This window comes from Euprymna scolopes, chromosome 26 (assembly GCF_053919585.1).
Source record: "Euprymna scolopes isolate OS-2025 chromosome 26, ASM5391958v1, whole genome shotgun sequence".
NCBI classification, from domain to species: domain Eukaryota; kingdom Metazoa; phylum Mollusca; class Cephalopoda; order Sepiida; family Sepiolidae; genus Euprymna; species Euprymna scolopes.
The window spans coordinates 80,720,519-80,745,095 of NC_136507.1; the positions used below are offsets into that span (position 1 = coordinate 80,720,519).

General features: G+C 26.4%; 1 protein-coding gene across 1 annotated transcript in view; it reads left to right on the forward strand.

Moving 5' to 3' along the window:
• The window catches only part of LOC145248218 (uncharacterized), a 60,774-nt gene extending 40,838 nt beyond the window's left edge, over positions 1 to 19,936 (forward strand). The window contains exon 4 of the mRNA XM_080110084.1: positions 620 to 19,936. Coding sequence (XP_079966210.1) covers positions 620 to 835 — 216 coding nt within the window. The 3' untranslated portion in view covers positions 836 to 19,936. The remainder of the gene's footprint in view (positions 1 to 619) is intronic.
• The last annotated feature ends 4,641 nt before the right edge of the window (positions 19,937 to 24,577 follow it).

Below are 24,577 nucleotides of genomic sequence, written 5' to 3' on the forward strand. Positions count from 1 at the left end.
GCTTTGATATTATTGTAGTTTTTTTGTTAAAACTGCAAAAGTATTTATCTAAACTAGCACGAAGACCCGGCAAAGCCCGGTCGTAAAGTACGCTTAAATATGATATTTTAATTCTTGCAGATTTCACATATATTATTATAGAGTTAATGTTCTATCGATTTTTATATATTATAAAGTTGCGATTTCAAAAATAAAAACATATATGTATATGACGTGCGTTCATTAGCTTGAATCGCAAACCGAAATAATAAAGTATGATATATATATATATATATATATATATATATATATATATATATATAACTTGAGTTCCTTCAGCCATAATCGAAACCAAAACCAAAACCAAAACTTATGAAGAATTATTGATAAATTATTTATAAAAGAAATAGATTACTAGAGTGCTATCAGTTATAATCGAAACCGAAACCAAAACTTATGAAAAATTCTTGGTAAAATTATTTACGACAAGAAATGGAAGTACAAACAATTAAACGACCCGGATGTAAGCGTGACACACACGCTATCGTACTAATATATAGAAAGCAATAATAGTTATACAAACTAATATAGAATTAAACACATGCTCTCGGTGATGTTTATTTTATCTAATATATTTCAGATCAATGTCAAAGAATATTCCAATGGATCGATGTCCTATTTCGACTGCAACGCTGACGAATGCATTTGCCAAACGAAAGTGACCGGTCTGGTGAAAATGTGCTGCACAGAAAGCAAGTGTAACGATCAGACACTGATTTGTTCGTATTCGCCACGGCTCATCACAGCTCATATTGTCCTCGTGATTTCGTTTATTAGTGGTTTATTGATTAATTAAAAGATTGACTGCACGTTGTATGTTTGTATTGACGATAGAGTGTGCTAGAGGATGGGTCAGTGTTAAGTAAAATAACTTGTGGGGGGACAATAGCGCGAAGATCAGTGCCAGAAGATTTAGAAACAAGAAATTTTATTAAGAAAACGAAACTTTTTATTGTTCGTTCGTTATTGATGAGAACACATACACACACGCATATATATATATATATATATATATATATATATATATATATATATATATATATATATATATATATGCTATAATTATTTACTATAATAAACACAAGTGTTTCATCCTTTCGGGAATCATCAGTGCAGGGTGCAACGATTAACACCAGTCGATAGATTCGAACCCAGCAACAGAAGCCATGTCTGGCTTCATTAGCAAGGACCTAATATATATATATATATATATATATATATATATATATATATATGTGTGTGTGTGTGTGTGTGTGTTTACTGTTTTAAGGAAAAGAATTCCAACAGTGCTCAATTACAACATCTTGAAAAGAAACGGAACATTTGCATGTCAAACAAATATTCACATTTGAAAAAGCATATTAAAACAATATCTTGTTCCAAATACTAAAAAACGGAACATTTTCATTTCAAACAAATATTCACATTTGAAAAAACATATTATAACAATATCTTGTTCCAAATATAAAAGAAACGGAACATTTACATTTCAAACAAATATTCACATTTAAAAAGCATATTAAAACAATATTTTGTTCCAAATACTAAAAAAATGAACATTTACATTTCAAACAAATATTCACATTTGAAAAAACATATTAAAACAATGTATTATTCCAAATACTAAAAAACGGAACATTTGCATTTCAAACAAATATTCACATTTAAAAAAGCATATTAAAACAATATTTTGTTCCAAATACTAAAAAACGGAACATTTACATTTATAACAAATATTCACATTAAAAAAAAGCATATATTAACAATATCTTGTTCCAAATCCTAAAAAACGGAACATTTGCATTTCAAACAAATATTCACATTTAAAAAAGCATATTAAAACAATATCTTGTTCCAAATCCTAAAAAACGGAACATTTGCATTTCAAACAAATATTCACATTTAAAAAAGCATATTAAAACAATATCTTGTTCCAAATACTAAAAAACGGAACATTTGCATTTCAAACAAATATCATATTTAAAAAAGCACATTCAAACAATATTTTGTTCCAAATCCTAAAAAACTGAACATTTACATTTCAAACAAATATCCACATTTAAAAAAAGCATATTAAAACAATATCTTGTTCCAAATCCTAAAAAACGGAACATTTGCATTTCAAACAAATATTCGCATTTAAAAAAGCACATTCAAACAATATTTTGTTCCAAATCCTAAAAAACTGAACATTTACATTTCAAACAAATATTCACATTTAAAAAAGCATATTAAAACAATATATTGTTCCAAATACTAAAAAGCGGAACATTTACGTTTCAAACAAATATTCACATAAAAACACATTAAAACACTAGCTTGTTCTTAAAAGTAAAACAAGTCACATTTAAAACAAATAATCATATTACAAAAATCACATTAAAACACTATCTTATTCCAAAAACTAAAAAGTCACATTTCAAACAAATATTCACATTAAAAACTAAGAAATCAAGTAAAACAGTTGCTTCTCTAAAAAGCAACATTCCAAAGTGACGTTAGATTTCAAACATAAAAGTCACACGTTGTTGTTTTATGAAACTGTCACATTTTATAAATAAGGTAAGGTTTTACCCTTTTTTATATATTTTAAATTTTAGTTGTGACATTTTCACTGAATCTTCTGGTAATGGTCTTGATCGAATACGAATTGTTGGCCCTGATATGTATGCATATATCACTTTATTATATAAGTAGGAATATATGGTATTTGTGTATATTGGCGAGCTTTTAGACCAACGCATTTCAGTTGAAAACATTATTATGTACTTACATGTCGTGTTAAAATTACCATAACTAACAATAATTACGATAAATAATCAAGTGGAAGATGTGCTTGATGTATTTTTAACAATTAAGTTCTTTAGAAATGTGTTTAGAAATGGAAGACCCTTAAATTTAGTCAGGAGATATAAGTCAGTTCGTCATAATGAATTGGTCACACGACTGTATCACATAAAAACATACGTAAACACTTCATAATTCGATAATTCGATTATTGTTAATTGTAATAATTTTTCTACTGTATCGTTTAGATTAAAATGACCTTAAATTTGTTTCCTCGCTCGTCAGTCATTTTTAATCTGCAAATGAATAAAACCCCCGGAAGTAGTGAAACCTGCAATTTCTTGTCCGTTGCTTGTCGGATTTTTATAGAAATTTCTATATTCGGATTTTTATAGAAATTTCTATATTCGGATTTTAATAGAATTTCCTAATTTCGCATTATTAGAAAATATCTTAATTTCGCATTTTTAGAAAATATCTTAATTTCGCATTATTAGAAAATATCTTAATTTCGCATTATTAGAAAATATCTTAATTTCGCATTTTTAGAAAATATCTTAATTTCGGATTTTTAGTAAATATCTAAATTTCGGATTTTTAGAAAATATCTTAATTTCGCATTTTTAGAAAATAACTTATTTTCGCATTTTTAGAAAATATCTTAATTTCGGATTTTTAGAAAATATCTTAATTTCGCATTTTTAGAAAATATCTTATTTTCGGATTTTTAGTAAATATCTTAATCTCGCATTTTTAGAATATATCTTAATTTCGCATTTTTAGAAAATATCTTAATTTCGCATTTTAAGTAAATATCTTAATTTCGCATTTTTAGAAAATATCTTAATTTCGCATTTTTAGAAAATATATTAATTTTGGATTTTTAGAAAATATCTTATTTTCGAATTTTAATTAAATATTTTAATTTCGGATTTTTAGAAAATATCTTAATTTCGCATTTTTAGAAAATATCTTATTTTCGGATTTTAAGTAAATATCTTAATCTCGCATTTTTAGAATATATCTTAATTTCGCATTTTTAGAAAATACCTTAATTTCGCATTTTTAGAAAATATCTTAATTTCGCATTTTAAGTAAATATCTTAATTTCGCATTTTTAGAAAATATCTTATTTTCGGATTTTTAGTAAATATCTTAATCTCGCATTTTTAGAATATATCTTAATTTCGCATTTTTAGAAAATATCTTAATTTCGCATTTTAAGTAAATATCTTAATTTCGCATTTTTAGAAAATATCTTAATTTCTTATTTTTAGAAAATATATTAATTTCGGATTTTTAGAAAATATCTTATTTTCGAATTTTAATTAAATATCTTAATTTCGGATTTTTAGAAAATATCTTAATTTCGCATTTTTAGAAAATATCTTAATTTCGGATTTTTAGTAAATATCTTAATTTTGAATTTTAAGTAAATATCTTAGTTTTGGATTTTTAGTAAATATCTTAATTTCGGATTTTTAGAAAATATCCTAATTTCGGATTTTTAGAAAATATCTTAATTTCACATTTTTAGAAAATATCTTAATTTCGCATTTTTGGAATTTATAATAATTTCGAAATGGCACCTAAGTACGTAATATTTTCATCTGAAATGGGTTGGTTTGAAAGATCACTAATCTACCCAGGCACCTAATATATTTATGTGTGAGTTTATGTGGATATGTATGTACGTTATAAAAATGTCGACGGAGCATTTACGGTTCCGAATGAAGTATCAATACGATACTGAGTAACTGTGATCCCTCGGAATAACTTGTTAAAATTTAAAACTAAAACCTAACTAAAAAATATCAACGCATTTCTTTAATCGCAAATAATTTTGATTTTGAAGCACTTTATTCTGGATTCTTTGTTACTTTTTATAGCAATAAAATAACTGTTTAAAAAGAATTCATCTTATATATATATATATATATATATATATATATATATATATATATATATATAACAGGCATACAAGAATGATATATAAAGCGTACGACTTAAATATCTCCAACTTTTTGACATGCGATCTTCCCAGTCGCGCTCATGTAGTGTATGAGCAATCATTAATTTTTATGGATGGAACTGCAAATCAGTATGTAGAATTCTTCTGACTGTTCGGTCAGACAATTCCGAGGCCAAAGCATGTTTGAAATCTGGACATGCAGGAGACTAAATAACTGAAAGTCTCACAGCTCTTATACTGTCTGGCGTTCGAGCGCTTCGGGGGGGGGGCTGTCCATGTAGCTTTCTTTTAAGTGCCTAACTTGTAGCTGAAATTTGCAGCTCAGAGCTGTATTGATTTTTTATCTGGAACATCATCATACCGTGCTAACTTGTAATGAACTCGGAAAGCTTTCTGTGTTGCTGTTACAAGTTTACCATTCTTCAAAACCATTTATACAGTAAAAAGCTCGATGTGCACCCGTCCAAACCATATTGCTTGATGAGGGTACTAAAAATAAATGGCCCGTTATTAGCTAAATAAAAAAACTTCATTAACACTTGCATAAGTTTATTAACAACATATAGTCGAAAGTTTAACACGTGAGAGGTATTTCTGTCGCACCCTGTATAAAATCATTCACTTTGAATCTTAAAACTGATGGATGGTACGTTTAAATGTTACTAACGCAAAGCTCTTTTCCTTCAACAATTACGAAGTATTTTTCAGTCATCAATTGCCATAGATAATAGCACTCTAGCATTCAAACTCTAACATTGAGTGAAATAGGTTGTGCATAAAAAGAAAATAGCTGGGGCAGATGGATTCTATAGGAAGGGAGATGAGCGAGGCGTGACTAATGAAAAATGGTATAAAACAAAAGGTTGCCCCTTTTGTATCTCATTCGAAGATGTTTATTGCGATCTAAATTAAAAAAAAAATGGCGGACACCATCGGTTATAAAGATGCAAATGTTATCAACATATTTATGAGAATTAATATATTCAAGAGTTTGCTTGCAGATAAATATAGTGTGTCAAAAAAAGTCACTGGTGGGTGTTTAACTTAAATAGATCCTTTATTTTGGATGATATCTTTCTGTAATTTAAACACAATCTTACTAACACATTGGGAAATTGAAAATAAATGGAAAATTAAAATCATCTAATATATAAAAAAAAATGTCTTTTAAATGTTGCCCATTTTGTGTTTCACATTTTTGTGCTCTTTCCAAAATATTATTTATGACAGATTGCAGAATCTCTGGATTGCAATTTAACTCCCTTATTTCGTTCCTGATGTTTTCCTTGGATTCTTGCAGGGTTTTGAGTTTATTAACATGGATTCTTCCTTTAAGATGGCTTGAAATATCCATCAATAAGCTCTTTGAGTCAAAACAATTGACGATAAACTTTTTGAGTTAAAACAATTGACGATAAACTTTTTGAGTTAAAATAATTGACGATAAACTTTTTGACTTAAAATAATTGACGATAAACCTTTTGAGTTAAAATAATTGACGATAAACTTTTTGACTTAAAATAATTGACGATAAACTTTTTGAGGCAAAACAATTGACGATAAACTTTTTTGAGTTAAAATAATTGACGATACACTTTTGAGTTAAAATAATTGACGATAAACTTTTTGAGTTAAAATAATTGACGATAAACTTTTTGAGTTAAAATAATTGACGATAAACTTTTTTGAGTTAAAATAATTGACGATAACTTTTTTGAGTTAAAATAATTGACGATAAACTTTTTGACTTAAAATAATTGACGATAAACTTTTTGAGTTAAAATAATTGACGATAACTTTTTGAGTTAAAATAATTGTAGATAAACTTTTTGAGTAAAAATAATTGACGATAAACTTTTTGAGTGAAAATAATTGACGATAAACTTTTTGAGTGAAAATAATTGACGATAAACCTTTTGAGTTAAAATAATTGACGATAAACTTTTTGACTTAAAATAATTGACGATAAACTTTTTGAGGCAAAACAATTGACGATAAACTTTTTTGAGTTAAAACAATTGACGATAAACTTTTGAGTTAAAATAATTGACGATAAACTTTTTGAGTTAAAATAATTGACGAAAAACTTTTTTGAGTTAAAATAATTGACGATAAAAAATTTTGAGATAAAATAATTGATGGTAAAACTTTTTGAGTTAAAACAATTGACGATAAACTTTTTGAGTTAAAATAATTGACGATAAACTTCTTGAGTTAAAACAATTGACGATAAACTTTTTGAGTTAAAATAATCGACGATAAACTTTTTTAGTGAAAATAATTGATGATAAACTTTTTGAGTTAAAACAATTGACGATAAACTTTTTGAGTTAAAATAATTGACGATAAACTTTTTGAGTTAAAATAATTGACGATAAACTTTTTGAGTGAAAATAATTGACGATAAACTTTTTGAGTTAAAATAATTGACGATACACTTTTTGAGTTAAAATAATTGACGATAAACTTTTAGAGTTAAAATAATTGACGATAAACTTTTAGAGTTAAAATAATTGACGATAAACTTTTTGACTTTAAATAATTGACGATAAACTTTTTGAGTTAAAATAATTGACGATAAACGTTTTGAGTTAAAATAATTGACGATAACTTTTTGAGTTAAAATAATTGACGATAACTTTTTGAGTTAAAATAATTGACGATAAACTTTTAGAGTTAAAATAATTGACGATAAACTTTTAGAGTGAAAATAATTGACGATAAACATTTTGAGTTAAAATAATTGACGATAAACGTTTTGAGTGAAAATAATTGACGATAAACTTTTTGAGTTAAAATAATTGACGATAACTTTTTGAGTTAAAATAATTGACGATAACTTTTTGAGTTAAAATAATTGACGATAAACGTTTTGAGTGAAAATAATTGACGATAAACTTTTTGAGTTAAAATAATTGACAATAAACTTTTTGAGTTAAAATAATTGACGATAAACATTTTGAGTTAAAATAATTGACGATAAACTTTTTGAGTTAAAATAATTGACGATAACTTTTGGGTTAAAATAATTGACGATAACTTTTTGAGTTAAAATAACTGACGATAAACTTTTAGAGTTAAAATAATTGACGATAAACATTTTGAGTTAAAATAATTGACAATAAACCTTTTGAGTTAAAATAATTGACGATAAACTTTTTGAGTTAAAATAATTGACGATAACTTTTTGAGTAAAAATAATTGACGATAAAATTTTTGAGTTAAAATAATTGACGATAAACGTTTTGAGTGAAAATAATTGACGATAAACCTTTTGAGTTAAAATAATTGACGATAAACTTTTTTAGTTAAAATAATTGACGATGAACATTTTGAATTAAAATAATTGACGATAAACTGTTTGAGTTAAAATAATTGATGATAAACTTTTTGAGTTAAAACAATTGACGATAAACTTTTTGAGTGAAAATAATTGACGATAAAGTTTTTGAGTTAAAATAATTGACGATAAACTTTTAGAGTTAAAATAATTGACGATAAACATTTTGAGTTAAAATAATTGACGATAAACTTTTTGAGTTAAAATAATTGACGATAAACTTTTTGAGTTAAAATAATTGACGATAACTTTTTGAGTTAAAATAATTGACGATAAACTTTTTGAGTTAAAATAATTTACGATAAACTTTTTTAGTGTAAATAATTGACGATAAACTTTTTGAGTGAAAATAATTGACGATAAACTTTTTGAGTTAAAATAATTGACGATAATTTTTAGAGTTAAAACAATTGATGATAAACTTTTTGAGTTAAAATAATTGACGATAAACTTTTTGAGTTAAAATAATTGACGATAAACTTTTTGAGTTAAAATAATTCACGATAACTTTTTGAGTTAAAATAATCGACGATAAACTTTTTGACTTAAAATAATTGACGATAAACTTTTTGAGTTAAAATAATGGCGATAAACTTTTAGAGTTAAAATAATTGACGATAACTTTTTGAGTTGAAACAATCAACGATAAACCTTTTGAGTTAAAATAATTGACGATAGAATTTTTGAGTTAAAACAATTGACGATAAAATTTTTTGAGTTAAAATAATGACGATAAACTTTTAGAGTTAAAATAATTGACGATAAACGTTTTGAGATAAAATAATTGACGATAACTTTTTGAGTTAAAATAATTGACAATAAACTTTTTGAGTTAAAATAATTGACGATAAACATTTTGAGTTAAAATAATTGACGATAAACTTTTTGAGTTAAAATAATTGACGATAAAGTTTTTGAGTTAAAATAATGACGATAAACTTTTTTGAGTTAAAATAATTGACGATAAACTTTTAAACTTAAAATAATTGACGATAAACTTTTTGAGTTAAAATAATTGACGATAAACTTATTTAGTTAAAATAATGACGATAAACATTTTGAGTTAAAATAATTGACGATAAACTTTTTGACTTAAAATAATTGACGATAAACTTTTTGAGGCAAAACAATTGACGATAAAGTTTTTTGAGTTAAAATAATTGACGATAAACTTTTGAGTTAAAATAATTGACGATAAACTTTTTTAGTTAAAATAATTGACGATAAACTTTTTTGAGTTAAAATAATTGACGATAAAAATTTTTGAGATAAAATAATTAAAGATAAAACTTTTTGAGTTAAAATAATTGACGATAAACTTCTTGAGTTAAAACAATTGACGATAAACTTTTTGAGTTAAAATAATCGACGATAAACTGTTTGAGTTAAAATAATTGATGATAAACTTTTTGAGTTAAAACAATTGACGATAAACTTTTTGAGTTAAAATAATTGACGATAAACTTTTTGAGTTAAAATAATTGACGATAAACTTTTTTAGTGAAAATAATTGACGATAAACTTTTTGAGTTAAAATAATTGACGATAAACATTTTGAGTTAAAATAATTGACGATAAACTTTTTGAGTTAAAATAATTGACGATAAAGTTTTTGAGTTAAAATAATTGACGATAAACTTTTTGAGTTAAAATAATTGACGATAAACTTTTTGAGTGAAAATAATTGACGATAAACTTTTTTGAGTTAAAATAATTGACGATACACTTTTTGAGTTAAAATAATTGACGATAAACTTTTAGAGTTAAAATAATTGACGATAAACTTTTAGAGTTAAAATAATTGACGATAAACTTTTTGACTTTAAATAATTGACGATAAACTTTTTGAGTTAAAATAATTGACGATAAACGTTTTGAGTTAAAATAATTGACGATAACTTTTTGAGTTAAAATAATTGACGATAACTTTTTGAGTTAAAATAATTGACGATAAACTTTTAGAGTTAAAATAATTGACGATAAACTTTTAGAGTGAAAATAATTGACGATAAACATTTTGAGTTAAAATAATTGACGATAAACGTTTTGAGTGAAAATAATTGACGATAAACTTTTTGAGTTAAAATAATTGACGATAACTTTTTGAGGTAAAATAATTGACGATAACTTTTTGAGTTAAAATAATTGACGATAAACGTTTTGAGTGAAAATAATTGACGATAAACTTTTTGAGTTAAAATAATTGACAATAAACTTTTTGAGTTAAAATAATTGACGATAAACATTTTGAGTTAAAATAATTGACGATAAACTTTTTGAGTTAAAATAATTGACGATAACTTTTGGGTTAAAATAATTGACGATAACTTTTTGAGTTAAAATAATTGACGATAAACTTTTAGAGTTAAAATAATTGACGATAAACATTTTGAGTTAAAATAATTGACAATAAACCTTTTGAGTTAAAATAATTGACGATAAACTTTTTGAGTTAAAATAATTGACGATAACTTTTTGAGTAAAAATAATTGACGATAAAATTTTTGAGTTAAAATAATTGACGATAAACGTTTTGAGTGAAAATAATTGACGATAAACCTTTTGAGTTAAAATAATTGACGATAAACTTTTTTAGTTAAAATAATTGACGATGAACATTTTGAGTTAAAATAATTGACGATAAACTGTTTGAGTTAAAATAATTGATGATAAACTTTTTGAGTTAAAACTATTGACGATAAACTTTTTGAGTGAAAATAATTGACGATAAAGTTTTTGAGTTAAAATAATTGACGATAAACTTTTAGAGTTAAAATAATTGACGATAAACATTTTGAGTTGAAATAATTGACGATAAACTTTTTGAGTTAAAATAATTGACGATAAACTTTTTGAGTTAAAATAATTGACGATAACTTTTTGAGTTAAAATAATTGACGATAAACTTTTTGAGTTAAAATAATTTACGATAAACTTTTTGAGTGTAAATAATTGACGATAAACTTTTTGAGTGAAAATAATTGACGATAAACTTTTTGAGTTAAAATAATTGACGATAATTTTTAGAGTTAAAACAATTGATGATAAACTTTTTGAGTTAAAATAATTGACGATAAACTTTTTGAGTTAAAATAATTGACGATAAACTTTTTGAGTTAAAATAATTGACGATAACTTTTAGAGTTAAAATAATCGACGATAAACTTTTTGACTTAAAATAATTGACGATAAACTTTTTGAGTTAAAATAATGGCGATAAACTTTTAGAGTTAAAATAATTGACGATAACTTTTTGAGTTGAAACAATTAACGATAAACCTTTTGAGTTAAAATAATTGACGATAGAATTTTTGAGTTAAAACAATTGACGATAAAATTTTTTGAGTTAAAATAATGACGATAAACTTTTAGAGTTAAAATAATTGACGATAAACGTTTTGAGATAAAATAATTGACGATAACTTTTTGAGTTAAAATAATTGACAATAAACTTTTTGAGTTAAAATAATTGACGATAAACATTTTGAGTTAAAATAATTGACGATAAACTTTTTGAGTTAAAATAATTGACGATAAACTTTTAGAGTTAAAATAATTGACGATAAACTTTTAGAGTGAAAATAATTGACGATAAACATTTTGAGTTAAAATAATTGACGATAAACGTTTTGAGTGAAAATAATTGACGATAAACTTTTTGAGTTAAAATAATTGACGATAACTTTTTGAGGTAAAATAATTGACGATAACTTTTTGAGTTAAAATAATTGACGATAAACGTTTTGAGTGAAAATAATTGACGATAAACTTTTTGAGTTAAAATAATTGACAATAAACTTTTTGAGTTAAAATAATTGACGATAAACATTTTGAGTTAAAATAATTGACGATAAACTTTTTGAGTTAAAATAATTGACGATAACTTTTGGGTTAAAATAATTGACGATAAACTTTTAGAGTTAAAATAATTGACGATAAACATTTTGAGTTAAAATAATTGACAATAAACCTTTTGAGTTAAAATAATTGACGATAAACTTTTTGAGTTAAAATAATTGACGATAACTTTTTGAGTAAAAATAATTGACGATAAAATTTTTGAGTTAAAATAATTGACGATAAACGTTTTGAGTGAAAATAATTGACGATAAACCTTTTGAGTTAAAATAATTGACGATAAACTTTTTTAGTTAAAATAATTGACGATGAACATTTTGAGTTAAAATAATTGACGATAAACTGTTTGAGTTAAAATAATTGATGATAAACTTTTTGAGTTAAAACTATTGACGATAAACTTTTTGAGTGAAAATAATTGACGATAAAGTTTTTGAGTTAAAATAATTGACGATAAACTTTTAGAGTTAAAATAATTGACGATAAACATTTTGAGTTGAAATAATTGACGATAAACTTTTTGAGTTAAAATAATTGACGATAAACTTTTTGAGTTAAAATAATTGACGATAACTTTTTGAGTTAAAATAATTGACGATAAACTTTTTGAGTTAAAATAATTTACGATAAACTTTTTGAGTGTAAATAATTGACGATAAACTTTTTGAGTGAAAATAATTGACGATAAACTTTTTGAGTTAAAATAATTGACGATAATTTTTAGAGTTAAAACAATTGATGATAAACTTTTTGAGTTAAAATAATTGACGATAAACTTTTTGAGTTAAAATAATTGACGATAAACTTTTTGAGTTAAAATAATTGACGATAACTTTTAGAGTTAAAATAATCGACGATAAACTTTTTGACTTAAAATAATTGACGATAAACTTTTTGAGTTAAAATAATGGCGATAAACTTTTAGAGTTAAAATAATTGACGATAACTTTTTGAGTTGAAACAATTAACGATAAACCTTTTGAGTTAAAATAATTGACGATAGAATTTTTGAGTTAAAACAATTGACGATAAAATTTTTTGAGTTAAAATAATGACGATAAACTTTTAGAGTTAAAATAATTGACGATAAACGTTTTGAGATAAAATAATTGACGATAACTTTTTGAGTTAAAATAATTGACAATAAACTTTTTGAGTTAAAATAATTGACGATAAACATTTTGAGTTAAAATAATTGACGATAAACTTTTTGAGTTAAAATAATTGACGATAAAGTTTTTGAGTTAAAATAATGACGATAAACTTTTTTGAGTTAAAATAATTGACGATAAACTTTTAAACTTAAAATAATTGACGATAAACTTTTTGAGTTAAAATAATTGACGATAAACTTATTTAGTTAAAATAATGACGATAAACATTTTGAGTTAAAATAATTGACGATAAACTTTTTGACTTAAAATAATTGACGATAAACTTTTTGAGGCAAAACAATTGACGATAAAGTTTTTTGAGTTAAAATAATTGACGATAAACTTTTGAGTTAAAATAATTGACGATAAACTTTGTTAGTTAAAATAATTGACGATAAACTTTTTTGAGTTAAAATAATTGACGATAAAAATTTTTGAGATAAAATAATTAAAGGTAAAACTTTTTGAGTTAAAATAATTGACGATAAACTTCTTGAGTTAAAACAATTGACGATAAACTTTTTGAGTTAAAATAATCGACGATAAACTGTTTGAGTTAAAATAATTGATGATAAACTTTTTGAGTTAAAACAATTGACGATAAACTTTTTGAGTTAAAATAATTGACGATAAACTTTTTGAGTTAAAATAATTGACGATAAACTTTTTTAGTGAAAATAATTGACGATAAACTTTTTGAGTTAAAATAATTGACGATAAACATTTTGAGTTAAAATAATTGACGATAAACTTTTTGAGTTAAAATAATTGACGATAAAGTTTTTGAGTTAAAATAATTGACGATAAACTTTTAAACTTAAAATAATTGACGATAAACTTTTTGAGTTAAAATAATTGACGATAAACTTATTTAGTTAAAATAATGACGATAAACATTTTGAGTTAAAATAATTGACGATAAACTTTTTGACTTAAAATAATTGACGATAAACTTTTTGAGGCAAAACAATTGACGATAAAGTTTTTTGAGTTAAAATAATTGACGATAAACTTTTGAGTTAAAATAATTGACGATAAACTTTTTGAGTTAAAATAATTGACGATAAACTTTTTTGAGTTAAAATAATTGACGATAAAAATTTTTGAGATAAAATAATTAAAGGTAAAACTTTTTGAGTTAAAATAATTGACGATACACTTTTTGAGTTAAAATAATTGACGATAAACTTCTTGAGTTAAAACAATTGACGATAAACTTTTTGAGTTAAAATAATCGACGATAAACTGTTTGAGTTAAAATAATTGATGATAAACTTTTTGAGTTAAAACAATTGACGATAAACTTTTTGAGTTAAAATAATTGACGATAAACTTTTTGAGTTAAAATAATTGACGATAAACTTTTTTAGTGAAAATAATTGACGATAAACTTTTTGAGTGAAAATAATTGACGATAAACTTTTTGAGTGAAAATAATTGACGATAAACTTTTTGAGTTAAAATAATTGACGATAAACTTTTAGAGTTAAAATAATTGACGATAAACTTTTTGACTTAAAATAATTGACGATAACTTTTTGTAGTTAAAATAATTGACGATAAACTTTTTGAGTTAAAATAATTGACGATAAACTGTTTGAGTTAAAATAATCGACGATAATCTTTTTGAGTTAAAATAATTGACGATAAACTTTTTGAGTTAAAATAATTGACGATAACTTTTTGAGTTAAAATAATTGACGATAACTTTTTGAGTTAAAATAATTGACGATAAACTTTTTGAGTTAAAATAATTGACGATAAATATTTTGAGTTAAAATAATTGACGATAAACTTTTTGAGTTAAAATAATTGACGATAAACTTTTTGAGTTAAAATAATTGACGATAACTTTTTGAGTTAAAATAATTGACGATAAACTTTTTGAGTTAAAATAATTGACGATAAACTTTTTGAGTTAAAATAATTGACGATAACTTTTTGAGTTAAAATAATTGTAGATAAACTTTTTGAGTAAAAATAATTGACGATAAACTTTTTGAGTGAAAATAATTGACGATAAACTTTTTGAGTTAAAATAATTGACGATAATTTTTAGAGTTAAAACAATTGATGATAAACTTTTTGAGTTAAAATAATTGACGATAAACTTTTTGAGTTAAAATAATTGACGATAAACTTTTTGAGTTAAAATAATTGACGATAACTTTTAGAGTTAAAATAATCGACGATAAACTTTTTGAGTTTAAATAATTGACGATAAACTTTTTGAGTTTAAATAATTGACGATATACTTTTTGAGTTAAAATAATTGACGATAACTTTTTGAGTTGAAACAATTGACGATAAACTTTTTGAGTTAAAATAATTGACGATAAACATTTTGAGTATAAACAATTGACGATAAAATTTTTTGAGTTAAAATAATGGCGATAAACTTTTAGAGTTAAAATAATTGACGATAAACGTTTTGAGATAAAATAATTGACGATAACTTTTTGAGTTAAAATAATTGACAATAAACTTTTTGAGTTAAAATAATTGACGATAAACATTTTTAGTTAAAATAATTGACGATAAACTTTTTGAGTTAAAATAATTGACGATAATGTTTTTGAGTTAAAATAATGACGATAAACTTTTAAACTTAAAATAATTGACGATAAACTTTTTGAGTTAAAATAATTGACGATAAACTTATTTAGTTAAAATAATTGACGATAAACTTTTAGAGTTAAAATAATTGACGATAAACTTTTTGAGTTAAAATAATTGACGATAACATTTTGAGTTAAAATAATTGACGATAAACATTTTGAGTTAAAATAATTGACGAAAACTTTTTGAGTTAAAATAATTGACAATAAACTTTTTGAGTTAAAATAATTGACTATAAACATTTTGAGTTAAAATAATTGACGCTAACTTTTTGAGTTAAAATAATTGACGATAAACTTTTTGAGTTAAAATAATTGACGATGAACATTTTGAGTTAAAATAATTGCCGATAAACTTTTTGAGTTAAAATAATTGACGATAAACTTTTTGAGTTAAAATAATTGACGATAAACATTTTGAGTTAAAATAATTGACGATAAACATTTTGAGTTAAAATAATTGACGATGAACTTTTTGAGTTAAAATAATTGACAATAAACTTTTTGAGTTAAAATAATTGACGATAAACATTTTGAGTAAAAATAATTGACGATAACTTTTTGAGTTAAAATAATTGACAATAAACTTTTTGAGTTAAAATAATTGACGATAAACATTTTGAGTTAAAATAATTGACGATAACTTCTTGAGTTAAAACAATTGACGATAAACTTTTTGAGTTAAAATAATCGACGATAAACTGTTTGAGTTAAAATAATTGATAATAAACTTTTTGAGTTAAAACAATTGACGATAAACTTTTTGAGTTAAAATAATTGACGATAAACTTTTTGAGTTAAAATAATTGACGATAAACTTTTTTAGTGAAAATAATTGACGATAAACTTTTTGAGTGAAAATAATTGACGAAAAACTTTTTGAGTTAAAATAATTGACGATAAACTTTTTGAGTTAAAATAATTGACGATAAACTTTTAGAGTTAAAATAATTGACGATAAACTTTTTGACTTAAAATAATTGACGATAACTTTTTGTAGTTAAAATAATTGACGATAAACTTTTTGAGTTAAAATAATTGACGATAAACTTTTTGAGTTAAAATAATCGACGATAAACTTTTTGAGTTAAAATAATTGACGATAAACTTTTTGAGTTAAAATAATTGACGATAACTTTTTGAGTTAAAATAATTGACGATAACTTTTTGAGTTAAAATAATTGACGATAAACTTTTTGAGTTAAAATAATTGACGATAAATATTTTGAGTTAAAATAATTGACGATAAACTTTTTGAGTTAAAATAATTGACGATAAACTTTGTGAGTTAAAATAATTGACGATAACTTTTTGAGTTAAAATAATTGACGATAAACTTTTTGAGTTAAAATAATTGACGATAAACTTTTTGAGTTAAAATAATTGACGATAACTTTTTGAGTTAAAATAATTGTAGATAAACTTTTTGAGTAAAAATAATTGACGATAAACTTTTTGAGTGAAAATAATTGACGATAAACTTTTTGAGTTAAAATAATTGACGATAATTTTTAGAGTTAAAACAATTGATGATAAACTTTTTGAGTTAAAATAATTGACGATAAACTTTTTGAGTTAAAATAATTGACGATAAACTTTTTGAGTTAAAATAATTGACGATAACTTTTAGAGTTAAAATAATCGACGATAAACTTTTGGAGTTTAAATAATTGACGATAAACTTTTTGAGTTAAAATAATTGACGATATACTTTTTGAGTTAAAATAATTGACGATAACTTTTTGAGTTGAAACAATTGACGATAAACTTTTTGAGTTAAAATAATTGACGATAAACATTTTGAGTATAAACAATTGACGATAAAATTTTTTGAGTTAAAATAATGGCGATAAACTTTTAGAGTTACAATAATTGACGATAAACGTTTTGAGATAAAATAATTGACGATAACTTTTTGAGTTAAAATAATTGACAATAAACTTTTTGAGTTAAAATAATTGACGATAAACATTTTTAGTTAAAATAATTGACGATAAACTTTTTGAGTTAAAATAATTGACGATAATGTTTTTGAGTTAAAATAATGACGATAAACTTTTAAACTTAAAATAATTGACGATAAACTTTTTGAGTTAAAATAATTGACGATAAACTTTTTGAGTTAAAATAATTGACGATAAACTTATTTAGTTAAAATAATTGACGATAAACTTTTAGAGTTAAAATAATTGACGATAAACTTTTTGAGTTAAAATAATTGACGATAACATTTTGAGTTAAAATAATTGACGATAAACATTTTGAGTTAAAATAATTGACGAAAACTTTTTGAGTTAAAATAATTGACAATAAACTTTTTGAGTTAAAATAATTGACTATAAACATTTTGAGTTAAAATAATTGACGCTAACTTTTTGAGTTAAAATAATTGACGATAAACTTTTTGAGTTAAAATAATTGACGATGAACATTTTGAGTTAAAATAATTGACGATAAACTTTTTGAGTTAAAATAATTGACGATAAACATTTTGAGTTAAAATAATTGACGATAAACATTTTGAGTTAAAATAATTGACGATAAACATTTTGAGTTAAAATAATTGACGATGAACTTTTTGAGTTAAAATAATTGACAATAAACTTTTTGAGTTAAAATAATTGACGATAAACATTTTGAGTTAAAATAATTGACGATGACTTTTTGAGTTAAAATAATTGACAATAAACTTTTTGAGTTAAAATAATTGACGATAAACATTTTGAGTTAAAATAATTGACGATAACTTGTTGAGTTAAAATAATTGACAATAAACTTTTTGAGTTAAAATAATGACGATAAACATTTTGAGTTAAAATAATGGACGATAAACTTTTTGAGTTAAAATAATTGACGATAAACTTTTAGAGTTAAAATAATTGACGATAAACTTTTTGACTAAAAATAATTGACGATAAACTTTTTGAGTTAAAATAATTAAAGATTAACTTTTTGAGTTAAAATAATTGGCGATAAACTTTTTGAGTTAAAATAATAGACGATAAAAATTTTGAGTGAAAATAATCGACGATAACTTTTTGAGTGAAAATAATTGACAATAAACTTTTTTGAGTTAAAATAATGACGATAAACTGTTTGAGTTAAAATAATTGACGATAAACTTTTTAACTTAAAATAATTGGCGATAAACGTTTTGAGTAGAAATAATTGACGATGAACTTTTTGAGTTAAAATAATTGACGATAATTTTTTTAGTTAAAACAATTGATGATAAACCTTTTGAGTTAAAATAATTGACGATAAACTTTATTAGTTAAAACAATTGACGATAAACTTTTTGAGTTAAAACAATTGACGATAAACTTTTTGAGTTAAAATAATTGACGATAAACATTTTGAGTTAAAATAATTGACGATAAAATTTTTGAGTTAAAACAATTGACGATAAAGTTTTTGAGTCAAAACAATTGACGATAAACATTTTGAGTTAAAATAATTGACCCCTGATTTTAGTAAAACAATTCTAGAACTTACATGCGTTGTTCAATGCTATACTCATCGGAAATTAATTTCCAAAGTATTATATGTAAAATATCTTAAATATATAAAAAAATATCATTAATGGTAAAATGGCAAAGAGTTTCAACCCTTCAGTGACTTTTTGGACATCTTGTATATATAGGAAAGAGTGCGTGTATCTTTCCCGTTCTTTAGAAGAAAGATTTGAGAGATTTCGAGATTTTTGTGAGCGCGAAAACCTGAAAATTAAAATCAGGATGAAGGTACGACACGAACATGTAAATAATAACAATAACAAAATATGGACGGTATTTTCATATTGTCTGTATAATTTCTTTTATTATGTCATAGAGACGTGTGTGAAAATCAATGTTTTCATTTGGTCTCAGAACACAAATGAACTGTGATACTTAACGTTTCTGAATTTTTAAGATGAGGATTTAAAATGATTACAGTATTGAATTTAAAAGCTACAGATCAATTATCAATTTGTTAAACGATTAATGATCAGATACGTCCCTGTCGTCTCAAAGAACATCAGTTCATTCTTTTATGCATGTTCATTGAAAATATTAACGTTTGTTTACTATGGATTGAATACGAAAGACAAGGAAATTTTATGGCGAGAAATGAAATTGTTATATTGTATTAAAGATTTTATTTACTTGAATAAAGAATTTAAAAATGACTTTTTTTCATCATGATTCACTTTCACGTGTGAATGATTTATTTTTATATGTGTTGAATGTTTGATTTTTGTATATGTTGAATATTTGATTTTTTGTATATGTGTTGAACGTTTGATTTTTTGTATATGTGTTGAATATTTGATTTTTTTGTATATGTGTTAAATATTTGATATTTTGTATATGTGTTGAATATTTGATTTTTTTGTATATGTGTTAAATATTTGATATTTTGTATATGTGTTGAACGTTTTATTTTTTTGTATATGTGTTGAGCGTTTGATTTTTTGTATATGTGTTGAACATTTGATTTTTGTATATGTGTTGAATATTTGATATTTTGTATATGTGTTGAACGTTTGATTTTTTGTATATGTGTTGAACGTTTGATTTTTTGTATATGTGTTGAGCGTTTGATTTTTTGTATATGCGTTGAATATTTGATATTTTGTATATATGTATAACGTTTAATATGTTGTATATGTGTTAATGTTTAATTTTTTTTATATATATGTTGAATGTTTGATTTTTTTATATACTAGCAGTTCAGTCTGGCTTTGCTAATGCTTATAATGGCACACATTTTGGAATATACTGGGTTTGACTTTTACTCCTGATCTGAAATGGAAAACGTACATCAAATCTGTTGCCAGGGACTCTGGGAAAATGGTGGGATCCTTCTACCGCTTCAGAAGATATCTCACTACTGATGCAATTCTCTATCTGTATAAAAGCCAAGTACGTCCAAGGATGGAGTACTGCTGCCACATCTGGGCAGGAGCTGCTAAAAACAAAACAGCCTATCCTGCCTTGACAGAGTACAAAATAGACTTTGTGGTTTAGTGGTGGATGCCCTTTTCTCTTCCCTGCAACCTCTCTCCCACAGAAGAGACGTTGCGAGCCTGTCTTTGTTTTATCGTTATTTCCATGGCAGGTGCTCGTCTGAGCTCCAATCCCTCGTCCCTCCTCGCCAATCTTTCACGAGAAATACCCGTCTGGCTGAAACTACTGTCAATAATTTTCCCCACTCTTTATCTGTGCCTAAATCCAAACGTAGATTCCATGAGCAATGCTTCTTTCTTAGAACTTCACGCCAGTGGAACTCTCAGCCTGTTTCTCACCTGACTACAACTTGGACGTCTTCAAATCTAACATAAACAAACTCCTGACAAACCGCCCCCTTAAGTAAGACACTTTATCAAATCTCCAATACTAATGATTACTACAATATTATCTCATTGATTACTGTACACACAATAACCCTTATCCCTGAGTGGCCTTCGGCCTTGATATGTAGTGACCCCCATGTAAAAAAAGAAAAAAAAGAGAAAAGGTATCCCCTACTATGCTATGAACTCTATTTTGAACTCTATTGTGATCAGACGTGCACGGCCCCGAGAGATCGCCGACTCCCAACGTCGTGTATCGTGGATTTTTCGTTTGACTATTCCTCTTATGGCCGGATCGTCATTTTCTCGCTGGTGACTGTCGATGAGAACACGCGTGGTTTCACAAAAGTAGAAATATAATAAGTTATAAAACAAAGAAAGCCCATAACATAAACGCCCAGTGTTCTCATATAATTGACTGTTGTACTTGTGTGTGTGTGTGTGTGTGTGTGTGTGTGTGTGTGTGTGTGACGGGTATCTAGTTGTCAACTAACTGTCTCCTCTACGTTGGTATCTGAGGTCACCCCCCCATCCCGGCTACCGGAAGCTGCCCTTTCCTTTTTTATCTGTAGGTTTCTATTGTCCTGTCAACTCTAAAAAGCTCGATTTAAAAATACCTAGAGATTCACTGTTTGTTACTTCCTATCTATTGTTTCCTGTTCCTTTGTCTATTGCCCCCCCCTCTCTCAGCACTTAGTGACTCAAGTCCACCTAAGGCCCACTTTATAGTATAACACTATCAAGGCAGGATAATCCTTTTTAGCAGCTCCTGCCAAGATGTGGCAACAGTACTCCATCCTTGGACTACCTGGCTCTTATATAGATAGAGAATTGCATCAACAGTGAGATATCCTGGGGTTCTACTGTAGTAGAAATTGTGCAGAATTTAATCATTTAAGAAGACAGATTAACAAGAACTTGTTTACACTACACTTGAAAAACGGCCATGTTGTAGTCAGCTTGAAAGCCAGTCAGCGGTAAAGAGTTCCACGAACGAACAGTTCTAGGAAAAAAACTTTGTTTATAGAATTTGAGTTTAATAATTTTAAGCACAGATAGAGAGTAGGGAAATTGTTGACAGTGGTTGTAGCTAGAGGAGTGTTGTGAATGTTTTACAGATTGAAGTATAGATTGAAGTTCAGTTGAGCACATGCAATTAAAATAACGATAGAGGAGAGATGAGATGGGCTCGCAACGTCTCTTCTATGAGAAAGGGGTTGTACACCCTGTCTTAGCAAGATTTCTTTTTTATTATTCAATCTTCACCCCAAACAAGGCACAGTGCCACTTTGAAGTAAAGGGCTATTATCAGGGACATAATTTGCCGGGCATTATGAAGGGAGATGAGTAGAAAGATGTTTGTTCACATTACACTTGAACTTCTGCATATCAGTACAGTTGGGAAAGCAGAATCCCGGAAGGGAGTTCCAAAGACTTGCAGTTCTTGGGGAGAAACTATTGGAGTAAAAGGCTTTCTTGCACCTAGGGATCTCTACTGTAAAGGGGTGGGACTTAGTTGCTTGCCGGGTTTGTCGGATGTAGTCACGTCGAGGAGGTACAACTGCTTGCAGTTCGTCAGAGCATTCACCATTAAAGTATTAGTAAAACAGGTAGAAGGATGCAACATTTCGTTGATAGGACAGAGGCTGAAGCCTAGATGGCAGTTCTGGACCTATCAGGTTGGCAACTCTCTTTTGAACCCTGTCCAGGAGTGAGAGACAAGCAGCAGATGCACTAGCCCAGATGTGACAACAGTACTCCATACATGGGCGAATGGTGGCCTTATGGACGTACAGGATACTTTCAGGCATAAGTAATTTTCTGGCATGATAGAGAAAACCCACCTTCTGTGCAGCAGACTTGGCAATGCTCTCAACGTATATATATTCTAGAACTGATCTTCGCTCCTGACCTGAAATGGGAGACGATATTAAAACAATAAATTTTAAGACGAGTTATTTCGACCATGAACAATTGATGCCTCTGTAATTATGTTTATTTCATTTAATTAAACCTAGCGCAATCCCCAACCACATTTCTCCAGAATTGGCACTGCTTGAGTCCAGTGAAAAGGAGAAGTTCAGAACAACTAGAAACAATGCCGAGATAAGCGGAGAGCACATACAGCACCTGGAAGTCCCAAATGGTCACCCATTTGGTACTGGCCAGGCTCCTCGTTGCTTAACTGATGATCTGGTGGGAACGCCGTACACAAACAACGATCTAGTAAACAATTTGCTTTCATTAGTATAAGTTGAAGTTTATTTTTTATAAATACTAAAGCCACGTGAGGATAAATGGTTAACTGAATTGTCAGTTGGATGATGTAGAATACTATGAGAGGGTTCGAAACGATGGGCAGAAAAGAAGAAACTAGATTATTTAAAAGGACGACTGCAAAAGTATTTGACATCAGAATTGATTACATGTTGTGCAACATTGTCCGGGAACCAACACGCCTTGTGTGCAGTTTCAGTCGCAAAGTAGACGAAGACAAAGAATAGGAAATAACTCCAACTAGCTTGTTCTTTCTAGCAACAACATTTATTTCCTCATTCTCACTTTACCGATGAGACGTCCCTCACATGATTGTCTTCTTATATGCCTTTCATGCCTCGCACGTGATCACAAACATTATCAACATCTCTCATGATCACTCCCTTTCTCTTTTTTTATAGACTTTATTTCTTTCCTGGTGACGTCATTTTGCATGCATTTACATCCGCGCTATGTTACAGTTTTAGTCAGCCGAGAAGCAGCCTCGAGGTACTGTTTTCCACAGATGAGAATTCTTGGAAAGTTCCGTTTGGTACACAGAGGAAGAAAGGAATTGTTTTGTTTTTGTTTTTTTGTTTTTTTGGGGTTTTTTTTTTTTTTTGCAGTCATGTTAGGTAGACGAGTGCTTGCTGTGGATTTTTTAGAGGTGGAAACTAAATGTTGTCGCTCGGTCGAGCATCTATCATAAAAAATCTGGATAGAGTAGTTTGTTTCGTTTTTATTGTCTGTTTTTTCTGCATAAAATGTGCAGTATTCTCAATTTGTGCATTTAATTTCGTTCAAGCGGAAGTGAAACTGATTAGTTTGATTTGTTTTATTGATTGTCAGAAAATAAAGTGAAAGAGAGAGAGAGAGAGAGGAATAAAAAGTGAGAGAGAAGTAGAGACAGAAAGGAAGATAGAGAAAGTGTTATGGAAAAAAGTGAGAGGAAGAAAGTGAGAGGGCGCAAAGAAAGATAGAGAAAGGGAGAGAGAGAAAGGGAGAGAGAGGAAAGATAGAAAAAAGAGAGAGAAAGAGAGAGAGAGGACAGAGAGAAAGTGAGATAGAGAAAAAGAAAAAAAGAGAGAGAGAGAAATAGGGAGATGGAAATGGGTTGAGAGAGAAAGACAGTGAAAGTGGGGAGACAAAGGGGAGGAGAGAGGGAGAAAGCGAAAGGAAAGAGAAAGATATATGCAGAGAAAAATGAGAGGGAGAAAG